A 16514-nucleotide genomic window follows, 5' to 3' on the forward strand; every position below is an offset into this window, starting at 1 on the left:
TTCATGCGATGATCTGTCCTTTCTAAATGCCAATAATGAACCGAGCAGCCCAATTTTGGAGCGCTCCTGATTTTGTGTATTGTCTCACATATCTAAACACATTTACGTATTCTAAAATGATATTTATAGTTATAAAATGTATAAACGATGTATATTATATATATATTTTTAAATAAATAAATATATAACACATAAAAAATTATTTTTTTAATAATAAACTTCACTATTTTTTAATAAAAAAATATTTTTTTAATAATGAGCTTAACTCTTTTTTAAAAAGAATACGTAACACTTGTATAACCCATAATCATATCTAGCATTACTCATATTAATGTCACGTAAATCTATTTTGCAATGTTGGTAAAGTAAGGTCATGTTTGGTTATTAAAATTTCAAGATTTTTATTGAATTTTAAAAAAAGCTTGAGATGTGTTTTTTTCTTGGAATTTTTAAAAGTAGATGGGAAAATCTCCATAATTTTTTCAAATTGGTAGTCATGTTTTAAATAATTAAAAAAATTTGTAATGATGAGTTGAGATGAGTTTAGTAACCAAACGAAGCAGTCAATCCAGACAAAGGCGATTCCTTTTTTCTATTTTTTTATTTTTTTTTTGTGTGTGTTGTATTAGATAGATTAATGGGATGATTGTTGAGCCTTCTTGTCTTTTAACTCTTGTATCCTGTAAATATTTTATAGATATATAATATACTTGCTTAGAGCAAAAAAAAATTTTTACTTCTTATGATTGGCAAGTATGACATTTTCCTTAATTCGCTAAACTTAAACTGTAAGTGATTGCTGGTGGTTGGGGCCGTGAAACGTATAGTTGAGGTGGAGTTGGGCCAAGCTTCGGCCTAAAATGAATTGAGTTATTAATGACTGTATTTATGATCCATAAACTAAGTAGCGCCTCTTATGATCTTTATGATCTTCGTTTTTTTCTTTCTAATCCTTTCAGTGGCTTTATCTTATTTGTTTTTCCCTATTTTTTCGATATTCAAACTTGTGCAGTAGAAGTGTACGTAATGTCTTCTGTTGTCTATATGTGCACTTGTGCAGTCTAGGGAAATGAGGGAGCCAGGGTTCTGGCCGGCCGGATACCTATGAAATAACAATCAACCATCAATCGAAAATGGGGGCAATATTTTTATCAAACAAAAGTGTAAGTTTGTTTTGTGTTTTATATATATATATCAAACACTTTGATTAAGCTTCTTTTAATCACTCATTGAATTGCAGCAAAAAGGAGAAGGGAGATGATAGTTGTTCCCCTAACCCACTCCCCCCTCCGCGCCGACAGTGACGACCTTTGTTTGATAAAGAAATTAGAACCTTCCACTTAATTGAGCTAAATCAAAAGTGCAAACTCCACACGGCTCCTGACACCTGTTTGTTTTTTACACTGCAGATTAAGTAGCCCACTTACAAAAAAAAATAAATATTTATGACGATAATTGACGAAAAATAAATTACTTTTAACAAAAAATAATTATTTTTAAAAAAAATAACTGACTACAAATAAATATTCTAACTAGGTTAATTAGTTATCTTGTGCATGGGGAGCTTTACCCAGCTTGGATCGTTCATTGACACCACGCCTTAGGGCAGCTTTATAAATAAGTAAACAACAAACACTTAGTTCTTTCTTTTTACTACTACGTACTTGCGTACAAACCTTATATAATATGCACTGTTAATAATAATACGATTTAATTTACAAGATAATTTAGTTTTGAACTCTTTGTGTAAGTCAGAATTTGCCACTCCTCCCTTCCAATATCAATTTCTTTCATGTTGTGCATCTTTTGTTTTGTTCTTATTTTCTTAGGTGGCCCATTTAGGGGAGGGAGGGAGAGAGAGAGAGAGAGGGAGAGAATAGCTGAGATAGGACCAGTCAAATCTACAGAAAGCAGAAACTTTGCATGGGAATGAGTTACCAAAGACTTCAGCGCGCATTTGTGTCTCTGTGCTTTTTCTCTGTCCTGATCTCTATAATTTATATATATAAATAAACCTTGCCTCTTAGTTTGTCACGGACTCAAGACTCACTTTTCTCGACTGCCAACCCTGACTGCCTTCAACTATCATCAGCCCAGCTTTTTCTTCAATCACTTTATTACATTCATTTCCAATTCCTAAGCTCTTAAATGGCACCCTTTTCATACGAACACCACCCTTTTCTTGTTGATAATTCATTTTTCTTGCCAAGCAGCCCTTTTAACATCATGTCTAGCTTTGTGGAGGAAAATATCAACCCCAACGGTTTCTCTCAATTTTACCCACATGAATCTATCCAAGAGATTCCTGCTGATTTTGGAGTTCATGAAAGTAGCTTTCTTGAGCACAGCTCAATTGGCGCTTATTTTAGTGATAATGAGGCTTCTCTGACCAAAAAGCAGATCAGTACAGAATCATCAACAGTGGTGGATAAGCTTGATAGTGGTGATCAGGTTACTCAGAAGGTGACTCCCATGGTGAAGAAGAGGAATAACAGAAATGGGGCTTCCTTGAACTGTGCTCAACCAAAGGTAGCCCACACTCCGAAATTGAGTTTGATTTAATGAAACAGAAACTCAGGTTACTCATAGTAGAATGATAATAATAAGTTAAATTTATTTGAGGGCCAACATTTTGATTCTTTGGTTCTAATTAAGCTTGTCAAAATTAACGGATTTTGATCGTTGTTCATGTACTGAATTCATTAGGACTTAACAGAAGGGAAGACCAAGAAACAAAAGAAATGTAATGGGACCCCGAAAGAAGAGAAGAAGCCTTATAAAGCTGAAAAAGAACAGAAGAAAGTTGCTAAAGAGCCTCCAACAGGTTACATCCATGTAAGAGCAAGGAGGGGTCAGGCAACAGATAGCCACAGCCTTGCAGAAAGGGTACAATTCATTCTTAAAACTCCCCATGGATTGGATCCCACAGGTTCTGATCTTATCATTGCATGAGAAAGGTTACAATAGACCAAAGTTTGGTGCCTTTGTCATATATTATACAATAGATCACCTAACCCAAAAATGCTCATGATATAATTTGTTATGACAACTACTTCTACGTGTCTCTTTGTAAATCTTTTCTGTAAATTAATGGTTTCAGGTAAGAAGAGAGAAAATAAGTGAGAGAATGAAGATATTACAAGGACTTGTTCCGGGCTGCGACAAGGTGCATGGTGGATTCCGGTCTACATTTTGTCTTTTCTAGGGAAACGAAGTTCTCTCTTGACCTCACTACATGTGAAATGTTTTTTCTGACTACTTCCTGTGGTCTGGTCTAAAAACAGGTAACTGGGAAGGCCCTGATGTTGGATGAGATAATCAATTATGTTCAGTCCCTACAAAATCAGGTGCAGGTAATGATATCAAACCCAGTTTCTTATGACTTACTACTAATACTTTGTTAAAAGAAAATTAAGTAACCAATGTCGATTAATGTAACAATTAATCCTTATTTACTTTTGGTAATTTGACAGTTCCTTTCGATGACGTTAGCTTCAGTGAATCCCATGTCGTATGAGTTTGGATTAATGGACCTAGAGGTATAAAATATATAAATCTAACTTTAATTTCATATTCTTTCTTCATCTTAATTATATCAATTACCTCATGAGTTGAAATTTGTATTCAGAGATTGACAAGAATGGCGTCCCCACTGTCACCTGTTGCTGCAACACATTGCAGTGATCCCATGAGTACCGAGCCCACAGGTTTTGCTTATACAACCACCACCACTGCCATTACAACAGCTAATAATTACTATCCTATTGTGAACACTGCTTCACCCAACGCCAATGCATTGATGATCTCCCAGGTAAAAAAATTGTATCTACGCTGGACTGAAATCAATGGGAAAAAATTGTATAAAGAAGTGAAGGGGTTCTTTAGCTACAACTTGAAGCCATAACTCAAACTGCATTTCAAACATTAAAAAACTATTAAAAGAAGGGGACAATTAGGAAAACCCGGCCTATTTCTTCTTCCCTTTCTAACTTTGTCAAACATACCATTTTCAGGATATTGCTTGCGTATTTTGTGAGGTAGAAGACCAACGACAAAACTTTCTTATTCCCTCTGAGTTCGGCAACAACTTGTGTTTCTTCCACTCGAGTAAAATACAACGTCAACTGCCCTACAAACATCATGGGTCAGCCCTCAAGTCCTGTTTCATATATATCAAAAAAAAAAAATACAAAGAAAATAAAAGCCATATAATATGTACATGAGATCGATGAGCATTTTATTAACTTGTACATCTTGACTTCTGCTGATCTGTCTGTATATTTGATCTTTTCAGCACCAGTTCCAACCGAGGGGGCCTAAGAGTTGTTGCTTCAGATCGACAGTAGATAGATTAAAGTGATGCATGTCTGAAGATCATGAATAAAGGGTGGCAAAATCAATCGATAAGGAGCATGAAGGACATATATAACTGACCAAATAGATCCAGCTTGTTCCTATCTTGACTACGTACCAGGCCAAGTGATGCAAACAAAATCAATGGTTAAGAGTTATTACGGTTATTTTTACCATTTCCTTGCTGTTGCCGTTATTGGCATGCATGACTGGTCAGGCAATATTAGTACTCGGTTTAGCTGGCTTTTATGTGTATTGGTGGAGGCATATATATAAAGTTTATAATATAAAAATAACAATTTGAATGGTACTTAATCTGACAATTCTCAATATATAGCTACCATCATTAAGTACTCTAATAATATATAATTATATATGGAGTTTTGTTCATTCACTACCGAAGGAAACTCATGTCCTAATCCACGATATGGTTGTCATGTTTTATGTTCAAGAATTGTTATAGATCTATAGAAATTTTATAAAACTAAACTTACAAAGTAACGTGGTCTAACATAAAAACGATATAAATAACGACTTACAGTTACAAAGCCACCCCGAGGCCGATGTCAACTGAAAAGTGAGTCATTGTTAAAGAATAATCTCACACTGTTCGTAAAAAAAAGTCTTTTGCATGTTTATAAGGAATAAATAATAATTTTTTATAAAACCAATTTTATGAGATGAATTAGACTAATGAATTTTTTTAGTTATCGACTAATTTCCTAACCTCACACGTCAGTACTGTAATTGCCAATATTATTTAAGTGTGGCCAAAGATTGAGTTTTTTGTCTATAGATCATGTCACAGTAAGCAGAGAATTAATATGGAAATAGAGGAAGTGGAGTTCTTCTACATGAAAAAGTAGATTTGAACAACCAATTGATTCAGTTATATATATATATATATATATATATATGGGATTAAAGGAAATTGTGTTTGATGGTTCCCTCCTTGGCAGAGCTACTTTTGTTTTGTTTTTACTGTAATTAACGAGGTTTTTGCATGCAGCACCCAACCCGTCCTAGCTCCTCGATCTTGCATCGATCTCTTATTAAAATTTTAATACATATTTGATTTAAAAATAAATTGTAGCCGTAAATAATATATGGGATCGAGTAAAAGAATGGGCAGTTAGAGATGAATGTCTCTTAATGGCTTGAAATGATACAAGTATAAATAGATCAGACATGTTAATACGTACTCTCAGGTATAGGTTTCTTTAAGGAATTAAAAAGACAAAAACAAAAAAAAAACCTTTGACGTGGCACATGTTGCAATGTCCTGACCAATCGATTGCACCTTAATTTGCATGTGCCCTTTGATTGGACCTATATGCTATTTATATTGACTTATATAAATTGTTTCTTTTTATTATCTTTTTTATATATATCTGGTCAAGCAATTAGAAAGTTCAAAGTTTACTTGGCAACGTCAAGTCCCATCTCTTGCACAGCACAGCCAAGAAAAAGCTTTCAAGTAATAATGGATGCCGACTATGTTGAAAGTATATATTTGCAATGGGTAGGATAATCATAAATCTATTACTTTTTCTTTTAATAAAAAATATATTCAGATTAATTTTTTTTTAATTATATTGATAAATTATGATCTATACATACTCAGCCATTAATGTATCGTATTTGAACCAATGCTGATTTGCCACTTAATTTCATTAAAAACCATCTAAAATAGTTAATAAAAATCTACAAATATTATTTATTTTAACAAACGACTGTTTAATCTACAATACATCTCATTATCTACTATTTCTAGCTTAGCTTATATCAATTAAACATTATCATTATTATTTAAAAAATATATTTGTCCTTTCCAACTACCGACAAGTAATTTTGTCGTGTAATCTTTGAATTTTTGCATTATACACTGACCTGTTATTGCTATTTCAATATATTGTTTACGTACTTTAACAATAAATACTGTAAAGCAAAAACAGGAAAGAAAGAGACGAATACATACTGTAAAGCAAAATAAAGTTAGAAGCTGAGAGAGAAACTAATGCAAGAATTTTTGCATTAGTACTGAATTGTGTCCATCGTTATGCATTTTCCATAATACATTCATGTGAGTGTTCTAAGACTTTGTTTGGTTTCATATATAAGATAAGATGAGATGAGATGATAAATCTCTAATTAATAGTGATAAGAAAGTTTGTGAACAGTATTTAAATGATTTGAGTACATAAAAGATGTTTTATGAAATTTTGAAAAATGAGAGAGAAAAAGTTAAATAAAAATATTAAGACTATTATTTTTAATTTGGAATTTGAAATTTTTTCTTTCTTTTGTATTTTGTTTAGAAAATTGGAAAAGTTGTGATGATTAGATGAAAAAGTAAAAATTTTAAAAATTTGAAATTGAAAAGTATTTAAATAGTATTTGAATATTGAAATGAAATGAGATGAAATAGATTGAGATCATTTGTGAAACCAAATGGGACCTGCTTGGTTTGGATAGAAAAAGTCTCTTATCTCATTTCATTTCATCTCAATATCTAAATACCACAAATACCGATTTCAATCAACATTTTCATCTAATCATCGCAAGAAACTTTAAAAAAAAACACAAAACACAAATTAAATTTTTTAAATCTCAAAGTAAAAATAATATTAAAAAAATATATTTTAATTTTATAATATTTTTATTCAACTTTTTTTCTTTCATTTTTCAAAACCCCATAAAATATATCAACACAAACAATTTCACTACTATTTATAGATCATCTCATCTTATCTCACTATCCAAACGAGACCAAAGAACATATATTCAAAAATAAGATAAGAACTTTTATGATTAGAAATACAATGGAGATATAATTAGGAAAATTTTACTATATTGATAAGAACCAAACGAAATTAAAGTTGTTTTGATGATTGGTCGACAACATATATCACATTGACATAATATAATTAAAATGGAATAAGATTATAGCATATAACACTGACTCCATATATAATATATATATAGGCTGTTAAATGCTCTTATAACCATGCTAGCTTAATGTATCTCACCAACTCCTCAATTTACTATTTGGGGTCCCCCAATGTCTATCGATCTCTTCAATAATAATCAAATTAATATTTCAAGGGGCCACCCATGCATATAGGTTGAATACTCTCGAAATGGAATTGTCTCCGTTAAGTTAGGGCGCTTAATTAACATACTGATGTCTTCTAGCGGACTAAATATAGATACTCGATCTTCAAGTCATGCATGCATACATATATATATTGTAAGCACCAAATCTATATTTATGGACAGAAAGCGATCTAATTTTGTTGGAGTGTCCACTTTGATGTTGCTTGCCGACATCCAGGTATGGTACCACTTTTGTTCTTTGTTTGGTCATGTTCAGGAATCCTGCTTTACCACTAAGCTTAAGAAACCCGACATGTATGAACGTTTGAATATAACTTGAATTGAAACCTCAACAAGTCATTAATTTGGAACGTACGATAATTAGTTTCTTTGGTTGAGCCATTTCCTTTCTAATTTGTGCGTTTATGGCTCTGAAATTTGTAAGGTAATAGGTACAATTAAAGTTGTAATTCTACGGTCGGTAAGTGTCGGCGCCAAACAATCAAATTGTTAGAAAGGGTTCAATCGACTTGATTTCATGTTTTAGATGAATAAAATTATGGATTTAGATCATTATCTAGAGTGTTTATCGGTATTCTAAGATCTATAGTGAAAGATATATAAACACAAAAAATAGATCCCAGAATATTAAATATTGAATACTGTTTGAAAAATTTTCTTGGACATGTCTATATCTCTCACACGCTTTAAATTTTAGAATGTAGACAGAAAAATCTAGAGAATCTAAACCTACAATTAATTATAAGCCTTGTCAAATCTATTATCACGCAGCAAGTTGGAAAAACATCTATGAAATATCATCTTGATTACAACTTTCGAAAGATACAGATCTTGGTTGTCTAAAAGTGATTGGATTTCATGTTGGCAGCCACTATATCCTATTAATGTCAATCATTTAAGCCCATATATTTGAAAAAAAAAAAATCAAGACATTTGGGCAACAAGTTCTTCAATTAGAAAACTGATTTGAATATTTCAAAAAAAAAAAAAAAAAAGAAAACTGATTTGAAAGGTATTAAATCTGGGATTTTGAACCCAAAAGTCAATGTTGGTCAGATGTCGCGGATGCTGTGGAAATAGCATCGTGAAACCATAAATGCAATAAAATAAGTGAAATGGTAGAAAATAAAAGAGGCTATAGTTTTATGTGATTTGGCAGTACTACTCGACTTTATGGCTATATATAGAGCTAGGAAGAGAAAATTCACTGAGCTAAATTCCAAGTCCACTTGTACTTCCCTTCATTTTGATGAGACTATCGACTGACAGCTTGTTAATCTTTGATGGGTAATAAAGTAGGAAAAAGCAAAGGTGCGTGGCTAAATTACTATGCACTAAAGGTTATTTAGTTAGTACTGTTTTGAGTTGGGGTCTGAGAGATAACTTTCTTATAATTAATATTAAGAATGCGTAGCTCTCGTCCAATGATCATTATATATGTAGAAACAAGCTGCATGCATTATATATTTAGTATACACGAGGTGCAGGTAACTCTTGAAGAAAATTCCAAGGAAAATGACTCAAAGATGGTCCCGTATATATTGTAGAAAAGCTTCGGGAGGGACCATCCTGGACGTGATGATGTGGCCGGGGACGGTGCTGACCATGGTTGGGGCCACTGAGGCCGGGGGATCAGGGAGGATTGAAGGTCATTGAATTGCTTTTGTCCTGTAGATAAAGAGATGTTAGAATACAGACACTGATTTAATATTTTGGTGTCCTTATTCATCTCATTTCACCTATACTAGCAGATTATAAGGAATAAATAATAATGAATAGATCAACATGTTATGAGTCATCCTCACATGAAAAAGGTATTTGCTAAAACAGTTATAAATAGAGTGACACCCCAACCTCTACTTTAGATGGAATAGAGAGACTTGGAGCGTCAAGACATGTAACATAAAATTACATACTTTAGGCATGTTCATCCGGGCCCCATTTTTTCCCTACCCAGTCTGGAACCCAAAACAAATTCAAGTCAGTACCCGCATAGAAAAACTCTGGAACACCCAGTCCGGGTTGTAGTACCTTTTTTTTTTTTTTTTTTTTTTTTTTTTTTCCGGTTTGAAATTTGTTATTTTTATTTTGATTTTGTTCCTTTCTAGCAACTAAATAGATAGAAACTCAAAAGAAAAATACATATTATGTCTAATGAATTATCTATTTTATGTTTTTTTTTACTCTCTTCTCCACATGCCTTTTTATTGGTGGTCAAGGAATATGTAAGATTTGATACAAAAAATTAAATAAATAGAGTTTGAAGTCGCATCAACATTTTTTTCATGAAAAAACATTCATAACATGTAGTATAACACCTAGGCCTAGAACGAAATTCACGTCTAAAATTTTTTTTAATATGCATGGATGAAAGGCCCACTTGGGTTTCAACAAGTGATTTTGGAAATAGGTTACAGGCCCAAAATTTATATTAATGGAATATGAATTTTTATTGGGCTTGATAATTAGGTTAAATTCAATTAATATTTGATGGATCAAGTGGAATTTATTTTATTTGGTATTCGGCTTGACAAATTATGGAACGAGTTAGGCTAGTTTGGGATGTGAGTCGAGGCCCAATAGTATTTATAATATACTCGGCCCATGAGAAGGATTACAAACAAGCCAAAGATTTTTTTAACCACTCTAACCGGCCCAATTTAAGTTCTACAATATCCAAGTTGTGGGCCAAATATTTTCAAATTAGCCCAAAAAGCTAAGACATGAGGAACCCACTCCATGCACGTTCTCCCTATCATGTTTCTCCTCTAGGATTTTTTTTCTTAATCACCTATAAACATGCACTTAAGAAACCACTACTGCCGTAAGCCACAGACCCACGTTGCCATGATCCAAAGCCTTCCGCCGCTGCATCTAGATGGACCAAGAGAAAATGGAGCAAAGCCATGGTTGACTACAAGTTCAACGTTGCACCACCATCACCGACGGGTAGTCCACTGTCCATCCCCACGAAGGAACTACAACCACCACGTTGTCTTTGTTTCCTCCCCAAAACTGCCAGCCTCCATCTCGCGTAACCACTCTCTCCCCCTCTATGAACCACCTCAAACCATATCTTCTCCTCCCATTGTTCCCGTGAACCAATCACTCTCCACGAACGGCCAATAGCTTCCAGCCACCACGTCACAGCCTACTCCCTCTAATCAGCCACCGTGCAACGTCAATAGCCGCCACAACGTTGCCCTACACCTCCGTGCCCAGCCACCAAAAAGCTTTGGACGGGGTGCTCTGTTTTACACCACTGGAAACAAAGGAATTTTTTTTTTCTCCCCATCGTGAGTCACATCGTCAGCCCTATCCCAACGTCTCCAGCTGCACAGACAGCGTCGGCGGGCACCTCACCCCACCCCCAAGCCGGTGCTCCTCTCTCTATTACCTCTCTTTCTCATCGCATCCCTCCCTTTTTACAGTGCCCTGCTGCCACTCCTAGTTGCACCGCTATAGACATCAACCCAATACCACCCCGATCTGCAGTGGCGAGCTTCCCTTTGGTGAGCAAGGCCTCCGTCACACGTTTTTCCTCTCTGGTGAGTTTCGGCTTTCCCTATAATAGATGAGTGCTTCTGCAGTTACGTATAGTTAGAGGGTAGGGGAGATTATAGATTTATGAGACTACTATTTTGCCCTTAGAGCATTAGCATTGGTTTCATCAAAAGCCTAGCCAAATGTAAAATTTGATGAATTTCATCAAAATAGAGCTGCATTAGATTAGTCAAATAGATAAATGTGAAACTTTGAGCTACAGTAAATGTATAGATTTTTTCAAATTTGAAGGTCTATTATTTATTCATCAAATTTATTTTTTATTCACTTTTAATCTCCAAAAATCTTTTTTATTCACATTTAATCTCAAACCGTCTTGTAATAATAATGTAAGAATTAAATTAAATTATTAATCAACATATGATTAGTGTAATTGTAAAATATGAAAAAAAATAAAAATATTTTTATTAAAAAAATAATATTATATTATTATTTTGATGAATTCAATAGCTAATTCAATGTGGAGTTATGACTAGGAAAGTTTTGAATTTATAGAAATCATGTACTTTTCATCAAACTTTAGAGATAATTTTGATGAAGTCAATGCCAATGCTCTAAGCCAAGTAAGATTTGAATGTATATTTCAAATGGGTTTTGAATAGGCCTTGTTTCTAAGTTGGGCTTGGATCTAAGTTCAGCTTGTGTTTTACAAGGGCTTTTGCCGTTGGGCTGGACTTGGTCTTTAATTGGAGGTGTGTTTCGAGATGGATTTACGTTTAGTAAATATTAAGTTAGACATGTATTTTACCTTGAGCTATAATGTTTTCAGAAAAACCATTATATTATGTTTTACATGGGTTTGGTTTTTAATTAAAAAAATATGGTCGTCCAGAAACCTAGTTTTTGCCTAGAATCATTAAGTGATTTAAATTATATGATTAAGTATAGATCTTTACAATTTAGCTTCAGAAATAAATGGTAATTGTGTAATTTTATTTTGAACGCTTTAAACCTAATCTAGTTTATTTTCATTAAATATTTGTGGTTTACTCTAATAGATTTTGATATAATTATATTATTTAGTATTATATTTTATAATTAGGCTTCAATAGTAAATAAGTTAGAATTTAATGTTTTAGTTGGAGAAACTAAGTGGATAACGATGAATTCTAGAAAGTGACGGTATTTTTGGGTTATGAGAATTATAGGTTTTGAGGAATTAAAACAGGTTAATTCTAGCATTTCAGGTTTAAATATTGAAATATGTTGTTCAAATGGAAATTTATGGAAATTGCATGACTATTTTATAAGTGACGATTAATATTGTTTGGCATTGTGGGGAAAACTTTTGAAAAGTTAAGAAGTCTTGGCAAGCGGGATTCCTATACTAGACTTTGCATAAAAAAAGAAAATGAAATGAGGCTGATTTTGAAAATATGCATGTTTATTTTGAAAAGAAATCTGAAAACAATCTCAAATATATGTTCTGCATATGCATGAAAGCTGTATAAGAGAAAATATTTTGTGTCATGACTGGTGTAGACATGAGCTAATTTTACGCATTATGTTTCGAAACTATGCGAAAAGATCGAATATGAAATTTACGAAAGTTTGTGCATGTGATACGAAAATATTCTGAAACTATTTTTGAATATTTGAAAAGATCTAAGTTTGTTGAGTACTTTATTTGGATATGTTGTGGCATCTAAAAACCTTGGCATGAGATTCTGAATTTGTATTCTGATTAAGTCTGATTTTGATATTCAGTTCGGTTTCCGTTACGACCTAGTTATGGGTGATAATAGTGGATACGACCCGACCACGGGTTATAATAGTGGATACAACCCAACCACGAGTGATAATAGTGGATACGACATAACCACGGGTTATAGTAGTGGATACGGCCAAACCACGGGTTATAATAGTGGATACGACTCTGCCATGAGTTATGATTGTGGTTTATAATCCTACTACGGGGGTTAAACGTGGTATACGGCCTAGCCACGGGTGATAATAGTGGCATAAGGTCCTTCCACGAGTTATAATTGTGGTTTATAACCTTATCACGATGGGTTAAACATGGTATATGTCCCGATGTGATGCTCTGATATGATGAAGATGAGGTCTAAGATTTCAATATGCCAAAGGCTTTTTGTTTTTGTTTTTGAATAAGAATGTTTTCTGAAAGTTTCACTCTGATGTTTTGTAAGTTTTGTTTTTACATCCTGAAAAGCAAATATTCTGATTTTGTATTCTGAGAAAGTAAATATTTTGTTTTGCATTCCAAACTCTGTAAATGTTCATGTTTACATAATAGTGTATGTTTTATGCTTACTGAGTTGTTGATAACTCACTTCTTATTTCCACAATATTTTTAAGATAATTTGGATATTTCAGCTAAGGATCAAGATTATGAAGTATGGGTGAGATGATTTAGGCATAGTGGATTAAGTATAGAAAGTTTCAATGAGTATTGATGAGTTTGATTAACAAATTTTGTTGTGAACTGATGATTTGGTAGTTTAGGAATTGATTAAATTGAGGAAATTAGTTTGATTCAAAATTTTTATATGATATTGGGAATTTGGAGTCTATAAATATATTGTTAGAATGTGAGTTTAAGTGATAAGAGGTAACTCTCCGAGTCTTGCTAGACCGGGGCGTTGGGTGCAGGCCTTGATTTAAAAAATAAAAAATAAAAAAAAAAAGAAAAAAAGAAAGATGGGTGAAACACGGAACCCAGGGTTTCGAGTTTTTAAAAACCGGTTTCAATCTGGTTTCTGGCCTAGTTTTAGAAACCCGGGTTCTCGGGCTCGAACTCGGATGAATAGTCCTAACATACCTCCGTTCATAATAGATAACATGCATTGCAACCTAGTATGCATCTAGCAATATGCATTACATCGCAGTGGAAATGGTAACTTGTAAAACTTTTGCACTAGAATGAAACTAAACATCCCAAAGCTTAAACATTCATTATGCCTTACTTAGATGTCCCATTGTAAGGAAACAGTTCAAACATTGTTATGGGGATTATACCTTTTTATTACAGACTTGGTTAATAGGGGATTTAAAAAAAAAAAATTCAAAGCATCTCTTAGATTCGTAGAATGGCAGACATGACCATTTCTAGGAGCATTATGATTAACTCCAATTTACATTTGGGGTCTGGTTCCTCCTAAAGTATCCTTAGCCAAGGGTTGGAATTCACCATCTTCTAGTCCTGTCACAACTTTTGTTTCTATAGGAATTGTAGTTTAGACTACCATAACGAGACTTCTTAAAATCTCAGGTAGTTAACAACAACCATGCATAGAGATAATATAGACATGACAGATAATAAATAAGAGATGAATGTATAAAATGTAGAAAAATCATATTTGTCTCCCATCCAGATTCCTCAACATCTTTTATAAAGCTTTGCTGCACATTGTTTTTACAGAGAACATTTCCAAAACAAGCATTCCTTTACTTACAACCATTCTTAACTTATGGTATCATCACGACTCCCCAAATCATTTGCAACATGAGTACTTGATGGTTACTGTAGCTCACTTGAGCCTACGTCATCAGAGCTGTGCAGATATAACCTTCAAAGCATTGATCATAACTTTTCATAACATCTTATAAAATATGCACCACCAGCAATAGATGCCATAACTGAACTTTGCCTTAGAATCCTTTAAAAAGGAACTACTCAAAGTTAGTTAATAGGTGTTTGTCAATCTAGAAGTTACCACTCTATTTTTAATTACTCTAAAGTGGATAGAGGAGTTCCACTAGGATATTTTCTCATATTAGCATTAGATTGTGATAAAATATTTTTCATGCTATGCTCATGACAAAACATACTTCATGACATGTGCTTCACTTTGTAGCATGTTATATGCTTTATGCAAAAATGACATAATTTCATTTATCATGCTCAACAGTACATGTTCATGCAAAATTAACAATTACATAACACATGTCATGTATATGAGCATATGCTCATCATGTATCATAAGATATCTCAGGATCAAAATCACATTTATAACATTAATGTGACGTTTACACAAAGTCATATAAACATTATCCAAGAGTATTTTAGAGGCCAACTTAAAAATTCCTCAGGTTCTAAGTGTGGTGTGGCTGGAATAAGAGTTATGTTTAAAGTTAGTTTTTAATTGTCACTAAAAGCCATATACTACCGAAATAGCTCTGACATGTGATCTTTGCTAAGTTCCACCAAATCATGCAAATTTATAACTTTCTTGTTTTAATTTCTATATAACTCTTAAGCTTTGAATCAAGTGTTTTCTAATATCTCAAAGAAACCAATTCCAATGATCATACTATCACGTATATGATGCTTCACATCAATCTAACACTTACTCACTAAACTGAGTTCTTTATGTGATATTTATACCACTTAAAATTTATTTAAACTAAACCTTAATATGATGATAATGTATTTATTTGAAATTTAGCCAAAACATCATGATCCAACTCTTAAATCACTAGTAAACCGAAATATGCTTGATGATCAATCCAAGATATTAATTCAATATCGAGCATGGCATGCTATTAATTATAAAATACCAACATTCTCTTGATCTTCCAAGACTTTAACAAGGCTTACAAATTGTTATCATAGCATATCAAGATCATATATTAAACCTAACACAAACTTATTCATGCTAACATCAAAGCCTAACCCGAGCATGCTTCCCTTTACTTCATCATGTCCAAACTCGAATTTAAACCCTTCATGATAAAAAGAATTTATGCTTATCATATCCATCCATCAACCAACAAAGTACTATGATAAGTTACTTATTGATTTGAGGCTTTGGGGGATGCACTCAAAACTCAATTCCTTGCTCATTTACACTCCTATCTTAGCACTTATGGAACTTTTCTATGAATTTGCTTAAATGCTCTTGAAAGTGGCATGGATGGAAGTAGGGGATGAAGGGGTGCTATTTATAGGATTCATAAGAAGAAGAAAACCATACTAGAAGCAAATTATAACATGGTTCATCTGAAAAACCACACATAGATTCGTCATGGTGTAATCGACGAGGGAGTTATGATGATGCTCTCTTTTGTTTTCTTATGTGTAGCTAAGAAAATCTCTTGTCTACCTAAGGATGAAGGGAAACTGAGTGTTTGGGTTGTAAGGGTGTAAGCTTTTTAAAGTTTGAACAAGCTCCCATGAGAATAGCTAAGTCATGATCGGATTCCCTTTAGTTTTCAAAACCATTGCCTCAAACCGCTTGTTTCTCTTATCTAGTTCGATTTTTAGGGTTTTTAGGGTTTAGTAGGTGAAGAAGTGTTTCTTTCTTTTTCAATAAAGAGATGACGGTGAGATACACTTGGCTTCTTAGTGAAAGAGGTGGAAAATAGGTGAGTGAAGTGTTGGTGGCTAAGAAGAGCCATTTGGCTTCTTCCATCCTCAATTCAATTTTCCCTCAAACTCTTGTGGCCAAGTAAGGGTTATGTGTCAAGTAATGTCTGAATGCCTTGGAAGTTCAATCTTTGCTTGGGGACAAAGTTGA

At 33.4% G+C, this 16514-nt stretch overlaps 1 protein-coding gene across 1 annotated transcript; it reads left to right on the plus strand.

Moving 5' to 3' along the window:
* The first annotated feature begins 2226 nt into the window (after nucleotides 1–2226).
* Nucleotides 2227–4608, plus strand: LOC109003049 (transcription factor bHLH137-like). Its single transcript, XM_018981009.2, has 8 exons — nucleotides 2227–2529; nucleotides 2707–2886; nucleotides 3101–3166; nucleotides 3285–3353; nucleotides 3474–3539; nucleotides 3629–3811; nucleotides 4014–4144; nucleotides 4295–4608. The coding sequence occupies exons 1-8, from the start codon at nucleotides 2227–2229 to the stop codon at nucleotides 4344–4346; spliced, it is 1050 nt and encodes a 349-aa protein (XP_018836554.2). The 3' UTR covers nucleotides 4347–4608.
* The last annotated feature ends 11906 nt before the right edge of the window (nucleotides 4609–16514 follow it).

Source organism: Juglans regia, chromosome 9 (assembly GCF_001411555.2).
Source record: "Juglans regia cultivar Chandler chromosome 9, Walnut 2.0, whole genome shotgun sequence".
Classification (NCBI taxonomy): Eukaryota; Viridiplantae; Streptophyta; class Magnoliopsida; order Fagales; family Juglandaceae; genus Juglans; species Juglans regia.

What these genes read in the sequence shown, in the direction of transcription:
- LOC109003049 (XM_018981009.2), top strand. Translation starts at nt 2,227, where the DNA reads ATGTCTAGCTTTGTGGAGGAAAATATCAACCCCAACGGTTTCTCTCAA. An exon ending in GCCACAGCCTTGCAGAAAGG is followed by an intron (nt 2,887 to 3,100) that starts GTACAATTCATT and finishes TAATGGTTTCAG; the next exon opens with GTAAGAAGAGAGAAAATAAG. An exon ending in ATGCATTGATGATCTCCCAG is followed by an intron (nt 3,812 to 4,013) that starts GTAAAAAAATTG and finishes TACCATTTTCAG; the next exon opens with GATATTGCTTGCGTATTTTG.